The 25,054-nt window shown below is 36.4% G+C and overlaps 1 protein-coding gene across 2 annotated transcripts in view; it reads left to right on the top strand.

The window, feature by feature from the left end:
* The window catches only part of PAM (peptidylglycine alpha-amidating monooxygenase), a 306,825-nt gene that overhangs the window by 202,962 nt on the left and 78,809 nt on the right, over positions 1 to 25,054 (top strand). For both annotated transcript variants that reach the window (XM_006872314.1, XM_006872315.1), the window contains exons 12-14: positions 1,651 to 1,835; positions 2,971 to 3,042; positions 16,684 to 17,007. In XM_006872314.1, the coding sequence (XP_006872376.1) occupies positions 1,651 to 1,835; positions 2,971 to 3,042; positions 16,684 to 17,007 (581 nt within the window). The remainder of the gene's footprint in view (positions 1 to 1,650; positions 1,836 to 2,970; positions 3,043 to 16,683; positions 17,008 to 25,054) is intronic.

Here is a 25,054-nt window from a genome sequence, read left to right as displayed (position 1 = left end):
GAACTGAGCAGTGTTTTGTTCTGTGGTACACTTAACAACAATAATTGTCTGCTGAAGTATTCTGAGTTGTATTGTTGTTAAGGAAATAAGATATTTTTATTGAAATGTACTTTGCCCAATCTTTAAAAAAAAGGTTATATTGTGACTTATGTGATAGTTTACATGGGAGAATATTAGCTTTACATTCATCCTATCGTGTATTCGTTCCATTGCCTTGGTTACAGTCCCTTCCATGCATCATCAGCCAACCATGCAAGCCTGCTCCCCCCGCCCCCCAAGTCGTCAGCACACAGTCACTCTCCCTCTCTGGGTCTACAGTCCCCAGCTGCTCCATCTCTCCATGTCATCATCTTTGCCTCCATCTCTGGCATCATTGCTTCTCTGGGTAGGGTTCTGCTCACCGCTCTTCCACCTTGATGGTTCCAGGGACCTCCGCTCCTAGACTGCAATGTTAATCACTCTCATCCTTGCTACAAAACATCTAGCTTAACATTTCCAACCCTCACAATCAGTCCTGATAACAATTATTCACTATTGTATCACAAGAGACCTATCTGCATTTACTTTCGTCAATCCCACCTAGACAGATTGGATACTACTCAGTGAAGATTCTACCTTCCTCCATGCCCTCTGGATCTATGTTTCCTCTTGAAAGCTTGTAAGCCAGTCACTTCTTGCCTTTGTAGCCCCTTGATTTTGGGTAGCCAATGTCCAACTTGCCCATCCCTGTCTAGTCTGTGTATGGAGGGGGTGGGAATGATCTTCGCTGTAAAGATTCGTTTCCTCTTTTGAGCTACTGCATCCATAGGTGTAGGAGGTCAAGTTCATCAAATTGTATCAGATCCTACTCTTTTTTTCCTCTTATTTCTTCTTCTAGTTGAGCTCTCATCATGCAGTCATTGAAGCCAGGTCATGTGGGTATTATCAGCAAGTGTGGGTATTCTTATGTATATGCCCTCTCTTCTTATCAGCTGGGCACTTCACTCTCCACTGACTCTGGGCCTAAGAGTCCCCAGGTCTTGCCATACTACTGGCCATCCAGGTCTCCACCCAGGTTCACAGGAGTCTATTGAACCTTGTAGGGCTTAGCTGGCAGCTTCATTGCTGTTTTCCCCTCATTTCTCCTTATCTGTGATGAAAGTGGTCACCAATCCAATCGCGCCTGTCTGCTCCTGTATTCCATTGTGTCTTAGTCTTGGAATGAGTTTGCCCTGAGGGGATCTGACCACTTGCTTTGATGTCTCCTGGGCGAGCAACTTGCTTGTTCTTGTAATAATCAGTCGGGCTGCTGTTATTGTTGTATATTTTTCCTTACTTTGCTCAGTTTTTGAGTTTTAGCAAATGAAAGAATGAAGGAAAACAAGTTAGAAGAGAAAAAGCAAATGTCTCTCAGCTACTTAAAAATAACCATCTCTAGTATTTGGTGATACTCATGGAGTGACTGCAGACTGATCCTCTATTATTATGTGGATATATGTTTTTACAGTGTGCTTTTCATACTGAAATCTCTGATGGGGCTTAATTAAAGCTATAAATTAAATGCACATTTGCTACTTTGAATCCACTGGTTGCAGATTTGTTGTTGCATATTCCTTGATATGGAATGTTTTATGTGAATGGCTAATATGTTTTTTTTTTTTTTGTCTGCAGTGGCACATCTAGTTATGAAATGTGCAACTTATACATTATGTATTACATGGAAGCTAAGCATGCCGTTTCATTCATGACTTGTACACAGAATGTAGTCCCCGACATGTTCAGAACTATACCACCAGAGGCCAATATTCCAATTCCTGTGAAGTCTGATATGGTTATGATGCATGGCCATCACAAAGGTAAAACTAGTGTTTCATTTAAAGTAGAATATAATTTTGTATTCCCTATATTTCACTTGACTATGTGATTAATATTCAAAATCATCTTTATTCCTATCTTTCAAACCATCACATGAGCAAATACTCTTATTCCCTTCTTTGTGTTTTTCATGTCTTACCTTCTTTTGCTGGTTTACTCTCATTGAAACAGTGGCCATGAAAAATCTTAACCAGTGATAAAGAGGACCACAAATGTAGACTTTTCATCATTTACTTAATGTTTTCAAGTTTCACCATCTCATTCCTCCCATAAGCAGTAATTACCTATGCAATTTATGAATTTATGCACCATGTTCTAAAAAGTTTTACAGTTTGCCAAGAAAGTTATTATCATTTCAAACCATACTTTATCTTTTCAGTGGACCTATTCAAGCAAAGAATAATTCTTGACTTATGAGCCATTTCTACTCTGGCCTTTTAGTCTCACTTCCAAAACTGTTCTTTAACGTGTTGTGGATCTACAAAATGGGGTTTCTGACTACTCTTTCTTTAAAGTTGCAAACCCCACACCTTGTTTTATTGGATACTAAGAGTTTGCTGATTTTTACATGTTCAGTGTTAAATTACCAAAGCAGCCTCTTCTCTCCAGTTGCGATTTTATTAGAAAAGCCAGCATAGCAATAAGGACATTTATTAAGATACACATACATACATAGACTATGCCCTAAAATACTCTCAAAATATTCTTAAATATTATTAAAATCAACATAAAAAAATACATACCAGCAGTTTTGTTCATATATTAAAAATTCTATAATATATATTATTTTTAATCTATAAATTGTATGTAAAATTATATAATATATATACATATTACTCAAAGAATAGTACAATTCTATAATATACATACTTATATATATTACTCAAGAGGTAATTGACCTAGTTATTAAGTCAGAAGGCTGATAAAAGGTGACTGTGTTGGTTTTTGTATGTGTACATATGAATTAGAGTATTTCCAGCATATAAATTCTTGAAACTTGTTTTTATGAAACACAAGATTCTGAATAATATTTTTATGTTAATGGAATATTTCCAATATTTAAAATGTGTAATATATACTGTAAATTTATGCTAAGCTTCTTTGATATTTTTACAGAAACAGAAAACAAAAATAAGCATTCTTTACTACAGCAACCAAAATGGGAAGAGGAGGACGTGTTAGACCAGGGTATGTATGCTTACTTCTGTAACTAGGCTTAGAAAATTATTCATTATCCTAATGGGCAACCAAATTGTAAAGTTATTGAGATACTTCATTTCTCTTTTTATCAGCTCCCAACAGTATGAATTTATATAATTCTGTATCATACAATTATTACACTTCAGCCTTGAAAGTAAAATTGAATAGTGTGATTTAATTTCTTTAGATTTTTGTTTCTTGCTTTAATTCATGAAATATTGTGACTTTTATGTGTAGTACAAATAACTGCAAGTGTAATCATTAGAAGCATTCAATGGTCTATTTTGGAAATCTAATGACCTTTACCATTTAAATTCATATATGTTTGTATGGTTTGTTCATTAACTATATTTGAACTTCAAGAAAAAGAAATTAAGAATTAAACCTGCATCTTGCCTCTGTAAGTCATTCTTTGTCGTCAGCAAGGTAGGAATGATTATTGTCTTATGCTTTTGTAGTTTTGTATTAAGCTGCTTTCTGATGAGTTGAGAAAGCATCGTTCTTACTTTTTTATATTTATTTGAAGTGATAATGTTTGATGTTTGTATGTCATATACTGCATGTGCTGGCACTGAAAAAGTACTCTCCGGCATCTTGGTTTCTTACCCATTGTTAGAAAGAGGATTCTTTGTGTTAGGGGTTGGAGTGTGTGATATTATCAAATCACTTTTTACTTAGATATGATTTATTTTAAACCATTCGTTTGGTTGATACAGCTATCTTTCTACAGTGTACAGGAAATCAACAGTATACTCATTAGCAACATGCCAAAATTTTAGATTCTTGGACATTGTAAACTACTACTGGAATTCTCCAACATATCTCATAATAGACTTAGGTCAAACATATCACTTTTGTAGTAACAGCTTTTTGCAAAATTTTAGAAATCAGACTTTTGAAAGGGGGGAAATGCGTTCTGAAAGAAGTATGTAAAATATAATTAAAATCTAAAGATATTTTGTACTGAAATTTGATCAGACGTAAAGTAGAAATTTTTGACATTGAATTTGTCATGTGTGTCTTTGAAATAATTTGAGTAGTCTTAGAATACATTTCCATATACTGGTATTTATGATCTGAAGACCACCATTGAATAGATGCATTTAGTAAAACTGCGTTTCTATGGAAACTGAGGCTAGACTAAGTTTTTCTTTTTTCATGTTTATCAAGGGAAATATTGAAATTGCTGGAAGATGGAAATCCAGAGGTTTTGTTATTAATTGTACAAAGTAACCATAAAACGTTAAATGCAATATGTTCTTTCCAAGTAGTAGGATTTATGGGATGTTGCATATGAATACGTAATATCCTGCATCCATAAATTGTTGTTGTTAAGTGCTGTGGAGTCGGTTCTGACTCACAGGGATCTTGTATCAGATTTCTGAGGAGTGCCTGGTGAGCTTGATCCACCGACCTTATGGCTCACCGACCTTGAAGTCCAGTGAATTATCCTACAGTGAGTTTTTGTTGTTGTTGTTGTTGTTATGTGCCTCTGAGTCGGTTCCGACCCATAGCGACCCTGTACAGGGTTTCCAAGGCTGTAAATCTTTACGGAGCAGAAAGCCTCATCTTTCTCCTGCGGAACGGCTGATAGTTTCGAACTGCTGGCCTTAAGGTTCGCAGCCCAATTTGTACTACAGTGAGTAACACCCTCTAAATCCTGCTATTTGGAAAGAACAGATTAAATCTAACATTTACAGTAGCTTTGTAGTACCTGTAACGAAACCTCTGTTTATGGATACAGAGCAGTATTGATACCGCAGTGGTTAAGCCCTTGACTGCTAATCAAAAGGTCAGTAATTTAACCCAACCAGCCACTCCGTGAGAGAAAGATGTGAGAGTCTGCTACTGCTCCAATATTGATAATAGTTCCACCCATTCCTGTACGGTCACTATGAGTTGGAATTGACTTGATGGCAGAGAGTTTAGTGAGACATATGGATGTACATAACACCACTGAAGATAATTTCATATTATGTTATTCATTTACCTTTCACTGTTTTGTAACATATATTCAGAGCTTTAAACATAACTGAACCCTTATTTTCTAAAAGAAGAATTCTATGAACACATAATAGATAGATAGATAGATAGATAGATAGATAGATAGATAGATAGATAGATTTTGTGTGTGTGTGTGTGTAGATTGTGGTTTCTTTTGGTGCTGTGGGTTAAAGCACTGGAGTGTGCACAGTCAGTTTGATCCTCAAGGTCAGCAGTTCAAGCTCACCACATGCTCCTCGAAAACTCTGTACAGTGTTCCTATGGGTCAGAACCAACTCGCCAGCACTTAACAACAGCAACTACTTTAAACGAAAATACAAAAAATACAGTGATTTTCTTTGGAAGGAAACAAAGCATTATTCTGAATCAGTTTTCGTATTGCAGAAAATAGGCTATGATATTCATATGTTAAAATGAGTAGTTCCATTTAAATGTCAACTCTTACATTATGTGGAGATAGATACCTCACCAAAAGTTGTTCCGATAGCCTTTGTATTATCCTGCTGTTCTCTGGGAAGAACTGGTCTAGAATTTAGAGAAAAGCACAGAAATATACCAAATGCATATTTGTACATGTAGCTCATTTGATTTGCTAATGACCTCAATCTGTCTCATTAACAATACACAGGCCAAATCTAACATCATTGAGAGAGTGTTCCTTTTTCATATAGATACTTGTTTGCACAAACATCTATTTATAGATCTTCTCTGTGGAGTCAAGTGGGCCAAGTAGCTTATTTGTTGTTGTTGTTGTTAGGTGCCATCGAGTCGGTACCAACCCATAGCTTATGTTGTTGTTAAGTGCCATCGAGTCAGGTCCGACCCATAGCGACCCTATACAGGGTTTCCGAGGGTGTAAATATTTACGGGAGTAGAAAGCCTCATCTTTCTCCCGCAGAGCAGCTGGTAGTTTCGAACCGCTGACCTTAAGGTTCGCAGCCCGATTCGTAACCACTACGCTACCAGAGCTCCTCCATAGCTTATAGAAGACTCTAATTATTCACATCAATGATGTTATATATACTATTTTTAAAACAAGCTCTCTAATGTAGCCCTTCATCTTTTTATTTTGTTGTGTTTTGTTTTGCTGGTCAACACACTCTGTGTTCAAATACTTCTGTTTAGTATGATCCTTTTGATATTTTGCTTACTGCAATAAATAAAAGTTATTGTATCATCCCAGTTGTGCTAGCCACAGCTCATAGACAGCTTCTATGTTGTTTACACAGAAGATGCCAATCCCCATGGAAACAGAATAGTTGTTGGGCAGGAAGGAAATACATATATTGTTGTTGTTGATTGCCATCGAGTTGATTCCTACCCATAGCAACCCTGTATAGGGTTTCCAAGGAGCAGCTGGTGAGCTTGAACCACCGACCTTGCAGTTCAAACGACTTTGCAGTCTGATGCATTAGCCCATAGCGCCATAGAAGGACTCTGAAATATACATATATCAGAATACATGTATTCAGAGACACTGTCTGTGCCCATAAGTGACTAAATTATACAAATAGTTCTACCTAGCTAGTACAAACATGACTTCGTTTTTCACTTCCTTTCTTAGTACATTGAAAAACAGATAGGAAGATTAAGATCAAGGCCCATGTAGGGAAGTAAGGACTACCTTAATTAAGGTAATAAAAAATGTAAATAAATAAAAAGAGATGGAAAGCCAGAAGCAAAAAGAACAATACTCTCATTCCAGGGCTGACTAGAATAAAAAAATGTAGCTTTGCCACGCTTGGTCAAGAAATGGTGGTGGTGGTGGCTGTTGTTAGGTGCCGACAAGTTGGTATGGACTCATAGTAACCCCATGCACAACAGAATGAAACACTGCCTATTCCTGCGCCATCCTTCGTCTTTACTTTGGAGCCCATTGCTGCTGACACTGTGTCATTCCATCTCATTGGGCTCTTCCTCTTTTTCATTGCCTCTCCACTTTACCAAGCATGATGTCTCCAAGGACTGGCCTTTCCTGTTAACATGTCTAAAGTATGAGAGATGAAATTTTGCTGTCCTGGCTTCTAAGGAAGCTTCTGGCTATACGTCTTCCAATGCAGATTTATTTGTTGTTCTTGCAATCCGTGGTACTATGAATATTCTTCTCCAGCACCATAATTCAAACGTTCCAATTTTGAAGGAAAAGAAAAATTAGAAAAAAAAAAAGCAATGATTTTATAAATGTGAGATTAACATGGATTTATAAAATATTCTGTGGGAGAAACATAGATATTTTAATTCCTTTGAAATCTCATCACTAAAATTGCTAGCTGCTCTGATTTTTTTTGCCAAAATATTAATCTTTATTGGAAATCAACTAGAGTCTGAAAGAGACTTCTACTGTATTATCATCCCACTCTAGCTGTGGTTACATACAAAAATACTATCCTGTCATGTCATCTCTGTGTCTGCATCTGCTCTGTTATGCAATTTGTTGTAAGGCAAATCTCAGCTGCTATCCAAAAAATGCTAATTACAGAGACACCACAAGAACTTCATCACATGCAGTTTGACCTATCAGGTTGTCCTGAATCATACAACAATGGAAATGTTATAATGAGGCTTTAATTAAGTCTCTAAGGAGTTCTGGTAGCGTAGTGGATACGAATCGGGCTGAGAACCTTAAGGTCAGTAGTTCAAAACTACCAGCTGTTCCATGGGAGAAAGATGAGGCTTTCTGCTCCCGTAAAGATTTACAGCCTCGGTTACCCTGTACAGGGTCGCTATGGGTCAGAATCGATTTGACAGCACTTAACAACAACAATTAAGTCTGTAGGGTTGGTTTTTTTTTTAATAATGCTTATTTTGACTCATTTTTAAAATACTACTCATTCATTATAGAAAATATGTAAATTACTTTTAGACCTATGGATGAGTATGTATATTTATGTGGAATATATACTATGTGTATATATACATACAATATTTTAACAGTATTTAGTTATTTATGTTATGGTGTATGCAAATTTTGTATCCTTGTTTTAAATATTGTATTTTGATTATTTCCTCCAACTTGAAAATTTACTGAAAAGAATAATTTTTAACAATTGCATAATATGTATATATAGTTTTCCATACTACTTTGGAAATGGCCTATCTGTATATAGGTGAATTTATCTGGAAATGAGTTAGTTTTATCAGCCTTCATGCAGAAAAACAGTAATGGGTATTCAAAACAGCATGGCTTGAAGGGAAGAATAATCTATGTATGTAGTAAATATAACAAACTAAGTAGTAAAATTTGATTAGATAGTGATCCTTAGTAGAGGAAATACATTCTAGGAGATGATATAGAATGAGAAGGATAGTGTTGAGGTTCTTCTAGAGCAGACACACACACATACAAATCCTCCACTTCTGGTACTGGTGGGGCAGTGGTTAAAGGGAGCAGATGGAACCCACCAGCACCACTTGAGAGAAAAATATGACAGTCTGGTTTCATGAAGATTTACAGACTTGGAAACCCTATTGGGCAGTTTTACCCTGTTCACTATGAGTCAGAATTGACTCAGTGGCATGGCAGTTGAGTGCTGTTAAAAATAATTAGAACTCAAAGAAATTGAAACACAGGATTATTCTAAGCAACTATTTGATATACACATAGGGAGACCATTCTGATTGCTAAGTAAAAACAAAGTACCTCAATACAAAAAAAGCTTATAAAGAGAAGAGAAAGAATAAAAGATCAGCCAATATCTAATCTTAACATGATTGATTGAGCCTTGCCCTGCCCCTTTAACTGAAGTCAGGCCACTAAGTGGTGTTTGACCCTTAAGTTTTGAAATTTAAATTAAGTAAACCTGACTTCCAAAAGGAAATAAAAGATTAGCAACTTCCAGATGAAAAATAAAAGCCACTGGTGGGATTAATTTTGGGTCAAGATTTTTTCACAGTTAAAATTTGTTTTCATGGAAAGAAAACCCTTAAAATTGAAGTAAGATGTCTGTTACTAATTTTTCTCTTTGACAGCACTTTATGAAAACTAAAGCATGTTTTAAAAGTTCTCATTATATAGTACTCATTATGGTTTCTTATATGTTTATTATACTAATTGTACTACCTGAACTTTCTATCAACATTGCTTACTCAAGGAATATGGACTAAGTCTAAGAATCTTAGCAGCTTGAATCTCCTCATCTATATCTAGAAGTTCTGAGTTTAAGTGTTCGCACCTTTAAAAATCAAAGTATAGATATAATGTTGAAATGTATATTAATTGTGTTTGAAAGATTAAATATATTTTTAAAATTAAAAGCAGAATTGAAAGATAAAATTGACAATACCAGTATGTTCTTGTTGTTATTGTACATTATACTCTGGACAGCATTTCTTTTCCTGCAGAAAGAGCCTTTAACATGTTTTATTCAGTTCACTCCAAACTCTTCTTGTCGTCTTTGTGCCCTCATATAATCAATCTTTCTACTCAAAGGTCAGCATGAATTTCTATATTCCCAAGATGGGGAATATGACAAAATTACAGTTTGTAGAGAGAAAACACTCCATGACCCCTGCTAGTTAAAGGTCTTCAGACACCTTCTGTGAAACAGAATAATTTCACAGTGGTTTTATGCTAACACAAATGAATTATCATTGGTATGGGATGTGAAATAAGCAGAACCAAGGGAAAAACTTGCAAATTAAAAAGACACTGTTGTTGTTACGTGCTGCGGAGTCGGTTCTGACTCATAACGACCCTGTACAGGGTTTCTGAGGCTATAAATCTTTATCAGAGCAGAAAGCCTCATCTTTCTCCCATGGAACAGCTGGTAGTTTAGAACTGATGACCCTGAGCTTAGCAGCCTGATTTGTAACCACTACGCTACCAGAGACACTAATCTACTGTAAAACCAGGTTAAAGCAGCAGTTTGTAAGTCATTAATAGAAGAAATGAAGCAAAGGCTCAGTTTAGTAGCTACAGTTTACATTTCTTTGCCATATTCAAAATAGGACATTCCCTTGACCCTCTAAATTACAAATGATTTTATTAGCAGCTCCTTAGCTAAATCCAAGCATTCTCAGTGCCACATTACTGTGTTAAAGAAGATGCTATTCTTGTTTGTGCTTCCATTCACTAAAAATCTACCAGTTTGTTATGATTTATGAGCAGTATACCAGTCTTTATTTATTGAACTCATCTATCAAACACAATTCTAAATACCCCCCAAACCTCTGAGAAGCTGACTGGACAGCTGTTTTGAATTGGTTTTTTTACAACAGAATAGGTAGATGTGAATGGTCATTTATCATATTGTTGGGCTTTTAGATATAGATCTGTGTATGTGGTAGTTGCAAAAGCCATCATCTCCCAATTTTTTTCTTTTTTATATTTGTCTCATTTGCTTACAAAAGAAAAAAAAATGAAAGTCTATTTGTGATTGTTTCTAATCCTCTGAGTTTTATAGAGGCAAAAAGATCATAAAGTTGACTTTGATCCTTGATCTGGTCATCATGATCATATGTTTCATTTCTCTAAGGTTAACAGGATAAATGTTCCAGGTTAGTAATAAGTAAACGCTCAATAAACCAAATTGACTTTTACCAGAATAGAAGGTCAATTATGACTGAGTCATAAAAGAAAATATTAATATAGAAAAAGGAATGCTTTCACTTTTCCATTCCTCATGCCCCTGGCATTATTTATTTGCATTGCCTAGTTATAATCTCCTTGGCAGATTCTGTCAGTAGTTAAACTGCTGATGAACATCCTGTTTACTCTCCATGTACCATAGAAATCACACAGCAATAAGCAATAGCGAGAGCTGTCAGTTTTAACAAGGAAGTGAAGTGCTAGTGATTTGTGTGGGAAGTGGGAATTTATAATCTGAACTATTAATAACAGGTCCTTGATCATTTAAAAGATAAAAATTTCTACAACAATTAAGGTTTTACATTGTCTAAAGGTGTAGATAATTATTTTTAATCTAATCTTGAAGCATTTTACTTTTTAAAAATAAAAAAAATCTCATAAATCAGTTTTTTATTGTTTCCATCCATTTTAGTTAATTCCCACCATCAAAGAAATTAAATCAAAGAAAGTTCCATGCTGAGGTGTTCCTGAAAGTAAATCTGAGAAATTTCCATGCTGAAAGCAGAAAATAGTGAGTCAGAAAATCCCTGGTTAAGCTGTGAAGTACTTAATGCAAGACTACAACGTTTTTTTTCCTTTGATTAGTAATATTTTAAGGTCTCATGTACCATGCTGCTTTCCTTCTCCCAATATGCCACTTGCTACTACAGTTGCATTTTCAAATACCAAACTCAGCCAAATCACTTACGACATACAAGCGTTTCTGCATTTCATAAGATAAGAATTGAAGTTTAAGGGTGGAATAACAAGAAATGGATGGAAGCTCACTGCATCATAAAATCATAGAATTTCTTTTTTTTAAATGCCTCCTGATGCAGGAACAAGGACATTTTTAACAAATCACTTATTTATCTCGGAACCATTTATTGAGGATCTGCCTTGCATAGAGCTAAGGTGCCCAAGTAGTGTAGTGGGTTATGCCTTAGGCTGCTAACCCAAAGGCTAGCTATTCAACTCCACCAGCCACTGTACAGGAAAAAGATGAGACTTTCTGTTCCAGTAAAAATTTATAGTCACAGAAACCCGATGCAAAGTCACTATGAGTTGGGGCCAACTCAACAGCATACCACCACCACTGATGCAAGAACAAGGAGTGACATTTTTAACAAATCATTTACTCCAGAATCATTTATTGAGACTATTCCTGTGGCACTGTGAATTAGCACTGAACTGTGAACCACAAAGTCAGCAGTTCAAACCCACCAACTGCTCCTTGGAAACCCATACAGGGTCACTAAGAGTCAGAACCAACTCAATGGCGCTTAACAAAAACAATATAAAGAACTAAGGAATCCTCGTGGCACAGTGGGTTAAGTGTTGGGCTGCTAACCTCAAAGTTGACTGTTCAAATCCTCCAACAGCTCTGCGGGAGAAAGATGATGCTGTCTGCTCCCGTAAAGATTGACAATCTCAGAAACCCGAAGGAACAGTTCTACTCAATCTTACAGGGTCTCAATGAGTCAGAATTGACTTGATAGCGATGGATGGTATGTATGTTGCCAACCTTGCTGTTCAAGTGTTGATTCTACAGCGCCACACCAGGATTCCCTCGTATGTATTGTTGTTGTTGTTCTGTGCCATGGAGTAGGTTCCAACTCATAGCGACCCTGTACAGGGTTTCTGAGGCTATAAATCTTTAAGGGAGCAGAAAGCCTCATCTTTCTCCCATGTAATAGCTTCTTGTTTTGAACTGTTGACTGTGAGATTAGCAGCCCGATTTGTAATCACTACACTACCAGAGGTCCTGGTATGTGTAGAACTACACTAATCATTGAGAATATGACAGTATAAGAAATGAGAGGTTTTTATTATATATATAAAGTCACTTTTAAATCTTGCCACTTGTAAGGCAGTTTAAATATACAAAAAAAATTTAGAACATGTTACAGAATTTTATCATGTATGTATAGGTAAGGAGTCCTGTTGTGGCAATGTAGGATAAGCACGGAACTGTTCACAGGAAGGTCAGTGGTTCAAACCCACCAGTCACTCTTCGGAAACCATATACAGGGGTCACTGTGTCAGAACTGACTCAGTGACACTTCACAACAACCATGATAATGTAAGCAATACTGCCTCTGGTTAAATAGGAACTATTGAAAAAATATACTCCTCTACTTTTTACATCAAAGAAAACTTATCATTATTCTTTAGCCAGTTTTATACAAATCTCTATGATATATATATAAATTTCCTGGGTACAAGCTTCTTTTATTATAATGTGGGACATGGCAAAGAGGAATTTGTTCACATTCTCCAAGTACCTAAAGTTAGTTGCTTAAAAAAAAAAAAAAAAGAAAGAAAAATGAGAGTAGTAAAGGGGACATTTCTGAAGTGAATTCACAAGAAATGATTTATTGGCCAGTAAAATAAAGAAAAAGGAACTCAAATCCATTATAATTATCAATTTAAATAGCAAGTCCCTCAGTCTGGTTGTCTTTAGAATTCCAGTTCAACTTCTTACGAGCTGTATGGGACCTACCATGAGTTAGTACTATATTATTAGTTTCTTCATCTATTAAATGAGGACAATAGGAGTATCTATTTCATAGAGATTGACAGTTAAATTTTATAAAGCACTCTGTAGAGTCGCTGGGTCATGCTAGGCTCTCAAAAAACCTAGCTGCTATTATTATTATGTGCCGTAGAGTCGGTTCTGACTCATAGTGACCCTGTACAGGATTTCCGAGGCTGTAAATCTTTACGGGAGTAGAAAGCCTCATCTTTCTCCCACAGAACAGCTGGTAGTTTCCAACTGCTGACTTTGTGATTCACAGCCCGATTCGTAACCACTATGCTACCAGAGCTCCTTGTTATTATTATTATTATTATTATTATTAGCAGTTAATAAATTACTTGTGTATGTGTTGTCTCTGTGACCAATACGTAAAATAACCTTGTTGTTTCTAGGTGTCATTATGTCAGCCCTGACTCATAATGACCCCATGAACAACAGAACAAAACTCTGCCTGGTCCTGCAGAAATTCTTAACTGTGCAAGAAGCCTCATCTTTCTCCTACAGAGCTTCTAGTGGGTTTGAACTGCCTACCTTGCAGTTAGCAGTCTAGTGTTTATCCTACAGCACTATCAGAGTTCCTTTGTTGAGAAAATTTGTTGTTTTTATAAGTGTCATCAAATCGGTTCCGACTCTTAGTGACCTTGTATAGGGTTTCCAAGTCTTTTAAATCACAACAGGAGCAGAAAGCCTCATCTTTCTCCCAAGATGGCTAGTGGCCCTCCATAAGGATTGTAAATTTCAGGGGGACTTCTGAAGATAGTGGCAACTTCCATTATGAAAATCCAATGGTTGGTAGAATTTATATTCAGTTAGTAATTACAATAACTACCATTTTGTAGCAGCTGTTTTATGATGTACACTAGACTAGGTTTTTCACATTAACCATCTTTAAATTCACAAAGTAATTCAGAAAGTTCATTGCCATTATAAGTAATGTTCTTAAAGGTGCAAAATACGTGTAGCTAAATGGCATTTCAGGCAGTTGCAATAATGTGCATTGCAATATGGCGCTGTAGGATAAACACTGGAACACAGGTCAGTTTGGACCTCTAGCTAGGTTGGCTGTTCAAACTCAACAGCCACCCCTCGGAAACCTTTTATAGCGTTGCTTTGAGTCTGAATCAACTTGCCATCACTAAACAACAACAACAAGGTAAAATCCAGAGTGCTGTAGGTGCATATAGTCATAAACCTGAATTTAGAGAAGCCCTTGTCTGAGAGGTAGTAACACCTGTGTTGGACAGGAAGGTTGAGCAGCTAGTCAGTTACTAAGGAGAGAATGTCCTTAGAGATGGCGTTCAAAGATGTGAAAGTCCAACATCACTGGAGCAAAAACTGAAACAAATGAAGTGTTGAGAGATGAGAATGGGACGGGGTAACCCAACATCCATTTATATTCTATTTAATCCATTAAAATATATATCTTTATTAGATATATTTCATAATAAAGATACTAATATGATTAAGAAAATGATTAGCATTTCAGGATCTATATATCCAGAAAACCAGAAGAAAAAAGTCTGTCTAGTTTGTGCTTTAGAATATTTGAAATAGCCATCTAGTGGTCACTTTCTCTCGTAATGAGATACCTGTTGAGATGCACTCTGGATCTAAATTCTTGAAAGGCCAGTGCAACCAAGCTACATTCAAGCCTATTGCTAACCCAATGATCATTTAAAATAATTTCAAAGGAACTATAGCTCCCTGCGTTTTCTATTTTATCACAGCTATTAGATTTTTCTGGGAGCACGATGGCTTTGTAGGATAAGTAGACTGCGAACCAGAAACTCAGTGGTTTAAGCCCACCAGTTGCTTCATGTGGGAAAGTAGCGACTTTCTGCTACTGCAAAGATTTCTAGCCTTGGAAACCCTCTACAGGATCAATATGAGTCAGTACCGAATCAACAGCACTAAACAACAGCATCAGATTTTCACTGATAATTTAAATGATTAGGCATCATTTTGTGCCTGTGTTCTTCCATTTATATTAGCCTAATGACATTGATTAAGATTTGAAAATTATGAAATAACTGTGATTTTTATTTTCTCTATAAAATGTTTCATTGTACAACAGCATAATAAACTATATTTAGTCCATATCTGAGACAGGAAAATTTAGCAACAATGAATTAATTACTCTTCTGCAAGGTAGAATGCCACTGTGGCCTAACAGATTTGGTAAAATTGTAATTTGCTTTATTCATTTTCCTGCGATCGGCTCTATTACTTGGTAATTATTTCCTGATTGAAGATTTCACCTGGGATAGGCTGTTTGTACAGGCAAGAATTGAAACCCTACTTTGAGTCATGAAACTGAGATCATTTGTAAACATGACAGGATCTTTTAGCATCACTTTGGAAAGACTTTATATCCTACTGCACCATTTTCATAATAATATATTCCTTAGTGGAATGTATCTTGGCTAAACCAGTTATCATTTTTATGTCCTAATGGCCATGAAAAACTATTTTATAAATATTAGCTGATGGTGCTATAAATGTAATTAAAACTTAAGCAGTTGGAGTCTATAGTCATAAGTAATTTCTTCATTAACAGCATTTAGAATATGATCAGGAAAAGGAAGAGCTATTAGTTACCTTTGTATTTGACTTAGAAAGCAGTTTTTTTGTGTCTATACCATTCACATAGGTAATATATCTTTAATGGTTATGAATCTATAGAAGTACATGATCAGGATAAAAATGCTTTGTGAAATTTTGGTAGTCATATTTTGTATCTATCATAGTGTGTTATAAGTAATTTATTTTCATGGAATTGGATTATCATATGTAAATTTAGTCCTTAGTACAAGAAGGCATATGTTAGGTTGGGTGGGAGTTGCGGGGTTTAAGAGAATTCACAAGTATGGAGGTTCAAAGTAGAGCAGCTAAATCCTTTCAGCCTGAAATACATTTTAATGATGAATCATTCCAAATACTAGTTTTTTAAAGAATCTTCTCTTTTGTTTGAATTGATTGAAAAAATGTTCTTTTCCAGAAAATAATTTTTCTAAACTGTATTCATTTTTTGTCTAAAAGGAACAACTGGAGCTATTTACACTGTAAACAAAATATATACTTAACTTCTTACAGATTATACTTTAAAAGATTTTAAAAGACAACTTGGGAGGGTTTGCCTGGAAAGATAGCTGTTACTTGAAGTAGCTGCTGTTAATACTTTATTTTTGAAATCTTATGAACTCTGACTTCCAAAGCAGTTCATACTGAAACTTGTTGTGCAATCACAAATGCATTATTATTGTTTCTGTTCATATGTTAGTAGTGTCCTGGGTTCCTAAAATAACAGTAAGAAATAGATTGCATATAAAGTGAAATGTGAAGACATATAACTCCTTCATTGTACTAGAAAACCATGTTTTTTTCATGCCTGAAAATTTGGAAATAACCTCTCATTTACTTATTATGAAGACTCAGGAGATGTTATTTGTAAGACACACGTTATATAAAACTTGCTATTTTACCAATCCCCACTCCCTTATCTCTTCTCTTTTTTCCACAGGTGATTTCTATTCACTACTTTCCAAGCTGCTAGGAGAAAGGGAAGATGTTGTTCATGTTCATAAATATAATCCTACAGAAAAGATAGAATCAGAGTCAGAACTGGTAGCAGAGATTGCAAATGTAGTCCAAAAGAAGGATCTTGGTAGGTCTGGTGCCAGAGAGGGTACAGAGCATGAGGAGAGGGGCAATGCTATTCTTGTCAGAGACAGAATCCACAAATTCCACAGACTAGAATCTACTTTGAGTCCAGCAGAGAGCAGAGTTTGCTCAGTACAGCAACCTCTACCTGGTGAAGGCACCTGGGAACCAGAACACACAGGAGGTGCGTTTAGGGCTTCTTTTACAGGATAAAATGCTGAGGGCAACAATCCACATTAGCAAAATCTGAAGGGAATAAAACTTAATAGATGAAAACAACTCATCAATAAAAAGGAGATAGGAAAAAACACTACTTAGATTTGGGTTGTTTGTCAATTGTCACCTTTCTTTTATGAGTTTTTTTTTTCCTTATTATTTTGTTCTAATACTACACAAATTTAGTTTCTGATCTATGCATGAACCAGAACTACAAGGACCAAATGTATTTGGATCCTTTCTGGGAGAGGGGAATTAAATTCAAGGTAAAAATTCTTAGCAAGTCAACAATGGAAAGAAAATAAAAATTCAAAGCTTGATATATAAAGCCCTAGTGTATAAAATATTTATACACTGCCTTAGTTTCAGGTAATTAAATTCCTCTCAAAGGAATCATATACTTTCAATATTGTCATCCAATTGACTTTAAAACATAAACATTTTTATGACTTTGATTTCTTAACTTCCATTGTCAGTTACTGTCTTTATTGGAAAGTTGAGTAGTTATTTCTGATGGGACCATCAGTTCAATAACTATCAGATTTACCATTATTTCTTACCAGGATTGGCTTCTGTAATTCGAGGACAATACTTTATTCCCTTCAGGTTTTAGTGCCATCAAGCTGTGGATGCTACATCTTTGTCTTCAGTTGTGTTATGGCCCTTGTGATATTGATTGTGTTTCCTGTTACTTGCTAATGTGGAAAACCAGATAATACAGCATGTGGAAATAATCTCACAAAAAGTAACAGATATGCGTGCATGGCAGCTGTCCATGCGTGGGCTGGAATGGCACAGACTGCCAGCTTGATGTTTTCAAATACAGTTTTGCAGGAACCATAAATTATTCAACACCCAGCTGATTTTTATTTATAATTGAAAAAAAAATTAGCATGCAGTGTTTTTTGCTCACATAGAAGGTTCAAGCATGGTCCATTGGGAATGGCCTAATGGTCTCTATCAGAAGTTAAGAAAAATCTAGATGTTTACCACTTCATATTTGAACAGGATCAGCCCTGCTCTTACTTAAATTGATCTAATAAGACAACCTTTCTCAAGGGTGATCACTAGAACCTTTTGTATCAGAATCACCTAAGGTGCTTATGAAAGACCTACATTCCCTAAACCGTCTCTACAACACCTGAATTGGCATCTCTGGGTAAGGTGCCTAGAAATCTGCAGTTTTCCATGCCCTCTGTCCATTGTATAAACACACTGAAGTGACTACCTGAACCTCCCTATTAGTGACAATGAAATATAAAAGATAAAGAGGGTCTCTTTGAGAACAGAATTCTGTCTTGAAGAATAGTTGTGAAACTTTTAACAGTTGTCGCATACTTTATCGTTATGACTTGTCTTCATTATTCTTGGATGGAAAAATGTACAATGGTCATTTATATATATTGCAAGTGTCAATGTAAAATTCATAGTTTGACTTCAGGCACTGTATTCCTTGACAACCTACTTAATTTTTCAAAGAAAGAAATGCTTAAAATACCTGGAATATATTTGCCTGCCAAATCTCCTCCTACTTTCAGAGTAGTTAAAATGGCAGTGCTCAAGACAAAGATGTTTCTCCACAATCTGTTTCAAGATGTTTTCTTTCATTTTTGAATATATGAATGAATGTCACTGAAGTGAATAACAGAGTGAGTCATAGAAACATATTATAGAAAGGAAATGTGCATGTGTTTTCTCTCTAAAATGATTTATTTTTAATGTTATTTCACAACTGACTGAAAAACCATTTGCAAATTAAATGTAAAAGGACAAAACTCATTTTTAGGTAAGCTAGTTCTGAAACGCTTTTTGCTTCTTCATGAGCTTTCACTGTTTACCATATAAGATATCTAGTTGTATCGTACCTTTGTGTAAGCCAGGGAAAGACTTACCTTCAAGATTTCATTTTTCAAGTAAAGAAAATATAATTGCATAGCATATAATAAAATACATTAGTAGTCTAAGTCATGTATATTGTTCAGGGAATGGATAGGGGGAATGCTTCTCTCTAGGCCTAGCTGATAATGGGGCTCTAATCATCTACAGAATTAACTATCTCCATAAGAGCCCACTTTGCTACTAGGAATTTTTTTGCTACTAGGTCTGGATTTTTTTTTTTTTTTTTTCCTCTCTGTACTTTGTAACTTTTATGTAAGCTTAAAGTCATTTCAAGTGAAGGTAAAAACAAGTTTAAAATGGCAGACTCTGCTATTGATGGCCTGGGTGGGGGCCAAGGTTCTGCACCCCTCTCCCCAAGCTCACGGTCACCCGGGCACACCTCCTGGGCCTCACCAGCACCCACCTAGGGCTCACTCCTACCCCAGGCCCCAAAGCAGTGTGGCAGTAGGTACTCCGGGACTGATCTACTTACAGAGGCATTTTATGGAAGGACAACCTTGGTTTATAGAAAACTGAAAGTGTTAAGAAGTCCACTCCTCTTTGATGAACTAAAAAGGGTGCCCACACCACAGAGGTGAAGCTGGACACCATCTCACAGAGATGATCCACCCACACAGGGTCCATGGCTCCCAATACCTGCAAAGAATAAAGTAGTTTTTACATGAGGTTATTATTAAAACAAAAATTTAAGGAAATTGTGTTGTTTAATGTCACAGCCCATATTCATTTCGGTTGTCTTTGATATCTTCTAGTCTGAATTTTCAAATGAAGAAACTAGGCCTAGAGATATAAACCATTTTAACATTTTTAAGATGTTAAACCATTCAAAGAGTCTGAATTTAAAAGTTGAAATTTACTAATTCTATTTATGTGATGGACTATAAATAAGGTCAGTTTGAACTGCAATGTCGAGGTTCAAACCCACCAACCATCCTTGGAAACCTTATACAGGGTTGCTATGGGTTGGAACCGACTCCACCGCACTTAACAACAACAACAATTACACCATATAATTCATTAGCTTTCAATATAGTTGTGTTTAAAAGAGGGCCTGACTTGCTTGCCCCATTCAAATACATGATCCTCAGGCTCTGGAGCTACACTGAACCTCTGGGAGGTTGTTCTGCCCTCCCTGTTTAAAAGTTGGAAGCTTCTACTCACAGGACCCTGTTCAGATGCTTACAGTTCTTGGCACCAACACCACCCAAAACAGTATTTTCAACAGCATCACATTATATTTCATTGATAGATATTCTAGAACTGCAGTATGGTGATGGGTCTCATCCAGCTAATTTGAGGGTTCATCCAGCTAAAGTGGAGTAAATGAAACAGCTTAAAATCCCAGGTGTGACTGTGTGTGTTAGGTCCAAGACTACATAAAAGTTTCCAAAACAAAATTTTGTGATCTAGATTTCATTTGGTCCTACCCCCTGGTAACTGCCTTTAAAATCGGTGCTCTACCTCACTATGGGTAGAGCATCAGTGAGCATCAAACTATATGAAGACCACAATAGAATGGCACCATCTAGCTTTGCATAACTAAGAAAGTCATTAGCATTGGGCAGAACAAGATAGTAAAGAACTCTGTCTTCAGTATATCTCTAATTAAGAGTGCAAACATCTGTGCATGTCATAGGTTTGTAAATTCATTATTTGGGATGAGGTTCAGCAAGCATTTATTTATTCTAAAAAAAAAATTTCCATATAGTTGTGAAAATAGCATTAACAAGAGAGAAATTGTTGAAAATCACTCATGGAAAATCACTCTAGAGCCTGACTGCTGAGCTTTGAAACCCACCTCCACCACTTACTGTGTGGGGCTTTAGTTTTCTCACATGTAAAATTAATTTGATTATATTACAGTCTTTATAGAGGTGATGTAAGGGACATGGAAATACTTTAAACTGTCTGACATGTAGACTCAAAACCAACCCAAATCCAAACCTTCCAAGTCGATTTTAACTCTTAGTGGCCCTCTAGGACCAAATAGAACTGCCCCATAGGGTGCTCATTTTGCAAATCTTTTTGGAAGCAGACTGCCACACCTTTCTCCCAAAGAGCAGCTTGTAGGTTCAAAGTGCCTATCTTTCAGTTAGCAGCTGAGCACTTAGCCACTATGTTACTGGGGCTCTTTTGCAGATTTTGTTGTTGGCACATTGTTGTTGTTATTATGTGCCATGGAGTCGGTTCCGACTCAAAGAGACCCTATACAGCGTCTCCAAGCCTCATCTTTCTCCCGCAGAACAGCTGGTAGTTTCAAACTCCTGACTGTGAGATTAGAAGCCCGATTCGTAACCAATACGCTACCAGAGCTTCTTAGAGAGCACTTAATATGGACTATGATTATTATACTTATAACTATTGTTTTGAAGCATTTATAGGATCCTGGTACTTTAGGCTAAGCACTCGACCTCAAGGTCGGTTTGAACCACAAGGTCGGCAGTTTAAACTCACCAGCTGCTCCTCAGAAACCCTATACAGAGTCGCTATGAGTCAGAACCAACTGAATAGCACTTAACAATAACAACAGCAACAGTGGGTCACTAGGTGTGGCACACTAGGCTGCTAACAACAAGGTGAACAGCTCAAACCCACCAGCCATCCTGGCAAACCATATACAGTGTCATGATGTGCTATGAGTTAAAATCAACTCGATGGCACTTAACAACAACATGCAGAATTTGTGTGTGAGAGAACTATGTGGCCCTCTAATTTGATAAAAGGAGCCTTTGTGGAATTGTGGTTTACACATTTGACTGCTGACCACAGATTCAGCAGTTCAAATCCACCAACTACTCTGGTGGAGAAAGAAACGGTTTCTGTTCCCATAAAAATTTAAAACCTTGGAAGCCCCACATAAAAAACCTAAATAGGGTCATTATGAATCAGAATCAACTCCATGGCAATGAGTTTGGTTTTTTGTTTGGGGGTTTTGTGTGTTTTTTGTAATTTGATTAAGTTCAGAAGGCAACAAGGTGGCTCTCCAAATCTCTGATTACCTATATTCATCTTCCTGGGTATTTGCACATTATACAAATGTACATTGTGAAAAAATTCAACTTTGTTAAACGAGAAGCGAATGCATATGAGGGAATGCACATGACAGAAGTCTGTACTGGTTTATGGAAGTCTTATTCAGCATCGATTTCCCGTTTACATGTTTATTAATAATTTCATGTGAGAGCAGCATTGATCTAATTAACATTAGTCTCTTTCTTGAAAAGGTATAATTTATCCTTTTAGAGATTTATTGATGTAACTTTAATAATAATTTTTAATTTTATTTTTTTCTTGAACATATATGACAGACTATGAGGCTACAGTGCAAGAAGTCTTTATAGAATAAGATCATTTATTTATTATAAAAAGTGTTATATGCCATTTTGAAAAAACACAATGTGTAAATTTCAGGGATATTTTTTCTATATTTGAAATGCAGTTCCTACCATGATTTGGGGAGTCTTTAATTTATCTTATCATAGGTGTCAGATTTTAATCTCATTTTTGTGAACAATTTTTGCTCAATCTCCGAATTAATTGTTGTAATCTGTTTAGTCAGTGCTTCCCTCTATGTTTAAATGTTTAGAATTCCCAGAGTAAACGAAGGTATTTAGTTTACTAACATTTTAATCTCTGTTGTTGTTAGGTGCCATTGAGTCTGTATTAACTCACAGTGACCCTTTGCGCAACAAAACAAAACACTGCCTGGTCTTGAGCCAACCTCACAATCATTGCTACACTTAAGTGCATTGTTGCTGGCACTGTGCCAGTCAATCATGTTACAGGTCTTCCTCTTTTTCTCTCTGCCAAACATGATACATTTTCCAGTGACTGGCCCCTCCTGATAATAGGTCCGAAGTATGAAAGACAAAGTCTGGCCATCTTGGCTTCCGAGGAGCATTCTGGCTGTATTTCTTCCAATAAAGATTGGTTGGTTCTTTTGGCAGTCCATGGTACTTTTAATATTCTCCTCCAACACTAAAACTCAAATGCATCAATTCTTCTACGGCCTTCCTTATTCGCATGCATATGAAGTTATTGAAAATACTTTCGCTTGGGTCAGGCGCAGCTTAGTCCTCAAACTGACATCTTTGCTCTTCATCACTTTAAAGAGGTCTTGCACTCCAGATTTGCCTAATGCAATACATCATTTGATTTCTTGACAGCTGCTTCCATGAGTATTAATGGTGGATCCAAGCAAAATTAAGTCTTTTGAAAACTTCAATCTTTCTCCGTTTATCTTGATGTTATTTATTGATCCAGTGGTGAGGATTTGGGTTTTCTTTACAACTATTGAGGTGCAACCCATACCAAAAACTGTGGTCTTTGATCTTCATCAGTAAATATTTTAACTTCTCTTCACTTTTAGGAAATTAAGTTGTATTATCTCCATATCGCAGGTTGTTAATGAATCTTCCTCCAATCCTGATGCCACATTCTTCGTCATACAATTCAGCTTCTCACATTATGTGCTTAGTATACAGATTAAATAAATGTGGTAAAATAATACAACCCTGGCACACACCTTTCCTAATTTTAAACTATTAGGTGTTCCTTTGTTCTATTGGTCTATGGGCAGTTTCCTTCTGATCACAATTAAGTGTTCCAGGATAGTCATTCTTTGCAATGTTGTCCATAGCTTGACATGATCCACAGAATCAAAAGCCTTTGCATCATCAATAAATAAATGACAAGTAAACATTTTTCTGGTATTCTCTGCTTTCAGTCAAGATTCACCTGATGTCAGCAGTGATATTCTTTGTTCCATGTCCTCGTCTCTATCAGGCTCAAACCTCTGGCAGTTCCCTGTCAACATACTGTTGCAGTTGTTTGTGAATTTAGTAAAACTTTCCTTGCTTGCAATATTAACGATACTATCATATGATTTCCACATGTTGGTTCATTTCTCTTTGGAATGGTCACAAATATGGATTTCTTCCAATCAGTTGGCCAGGTAGCTGTCTTCCAAATTTTTTGGCATAGATCAGTGAGCGCCTGCAGTGCTGCATCAATTTGTTGAAATACTTCAATTTGTTATTCCATCAAATCCCAGTACCTTATTCATTGCCAATGACTTCAGTGCACACTTGACGTCTTCCTTCAAGATCATTGATTCCTTTTTTTTTTTATTGTGAATTATGTGATAGTTTATATGGGAGAACATTAGTTTTACATTCATCCTATCGTATATCATTTCATTGCCATAGTTACAAACCCTCCATGCCATCATCAACCAACCAAAGGGTATACCCTGCAAGAATGCCCCCCAGTCTTCAGTAGACAGCCCCTCTCCCTCTCTGGGTATAAAGTCCCCAACCTCTCCATCTTTCCACATCATCGTCCCTGCCTCCATCTCTGGCATCACCGCTTCTCTGGGTAGGGTCCCACTTTGTGTTCTTCTCCCTTGATGGTCCCAGCGACCTCCGCACCTAGACTACAAAGTCAGTCACTCCCCTCCTTTTGCTACAAAACATCTGCCTTTAGGATCATTGACTCTTGATCATATGCTGCCTCTTGAAATGCTTGAACATCAACCATTTATTCTTGGAACAGTGACTGTGTGTACTCCTTCTATCTTCTTTTGATTCTTTCTACAGACTTCAATATTCAATGTTATAGAATCCTTTAATATTTCCTATCAGAGTTGACTCTTCTCTTCAGTTACCTCAGCTTGAGAAATGCTGACCATGTTTCTTTCCCTTTGGTTTTCTAACTCCTGGTCTTTGCACATTTCATTATAATATTTGACTTTTCAAGCTGCCCTTTGAAATTTTTTGTTTAGCTCTTTTACCTCCACATTTATTCCATTTGTTTTAGCATCTGTATTCTGGAGAGCAAGTTCCAGAGGCTTTTCTGACATCCATTGTTGAATTTCCTTATTTTCTTATCTTCTTAATGACCTTTTGCTTTTTTTTTCCTGTATGATGTTCTTGATGTCATCCCATTCTCTTCTGGTCTTTGGTCTTTAGTGTCTAATGTGTCATACCTGTTCTTCATATCATCTGTAAATTCGGGTGGGATATGTTCAAGGTAATATGTTGACTGTTGTGGACTTGTTTTGATTTTCTTCAGCTTCAACGTGAGCAATTGATGGTCTATTCCACAGTCTGTCCCTG

This window comes from Chrysochloris asiatica, unplaced genomic scaffold, assembly GCF_000296735.1.
Source record: "Chrysochloris asiatica unplaced genomic scaffold, ChrAsi1.0 scaffold00193, whole genome shotgun sequence".
In the NCBI taxonomy this organism is placed as follows: Eukaryota; Metazoa; Chordata; class Mammalia; order Afrosoricida; family Chrysochloridae; genus Chrysochloris; species Chrysochloris asiatica.
This window is presented reverse-complemented; position numbering and strand designations above follow the sequence as displayed.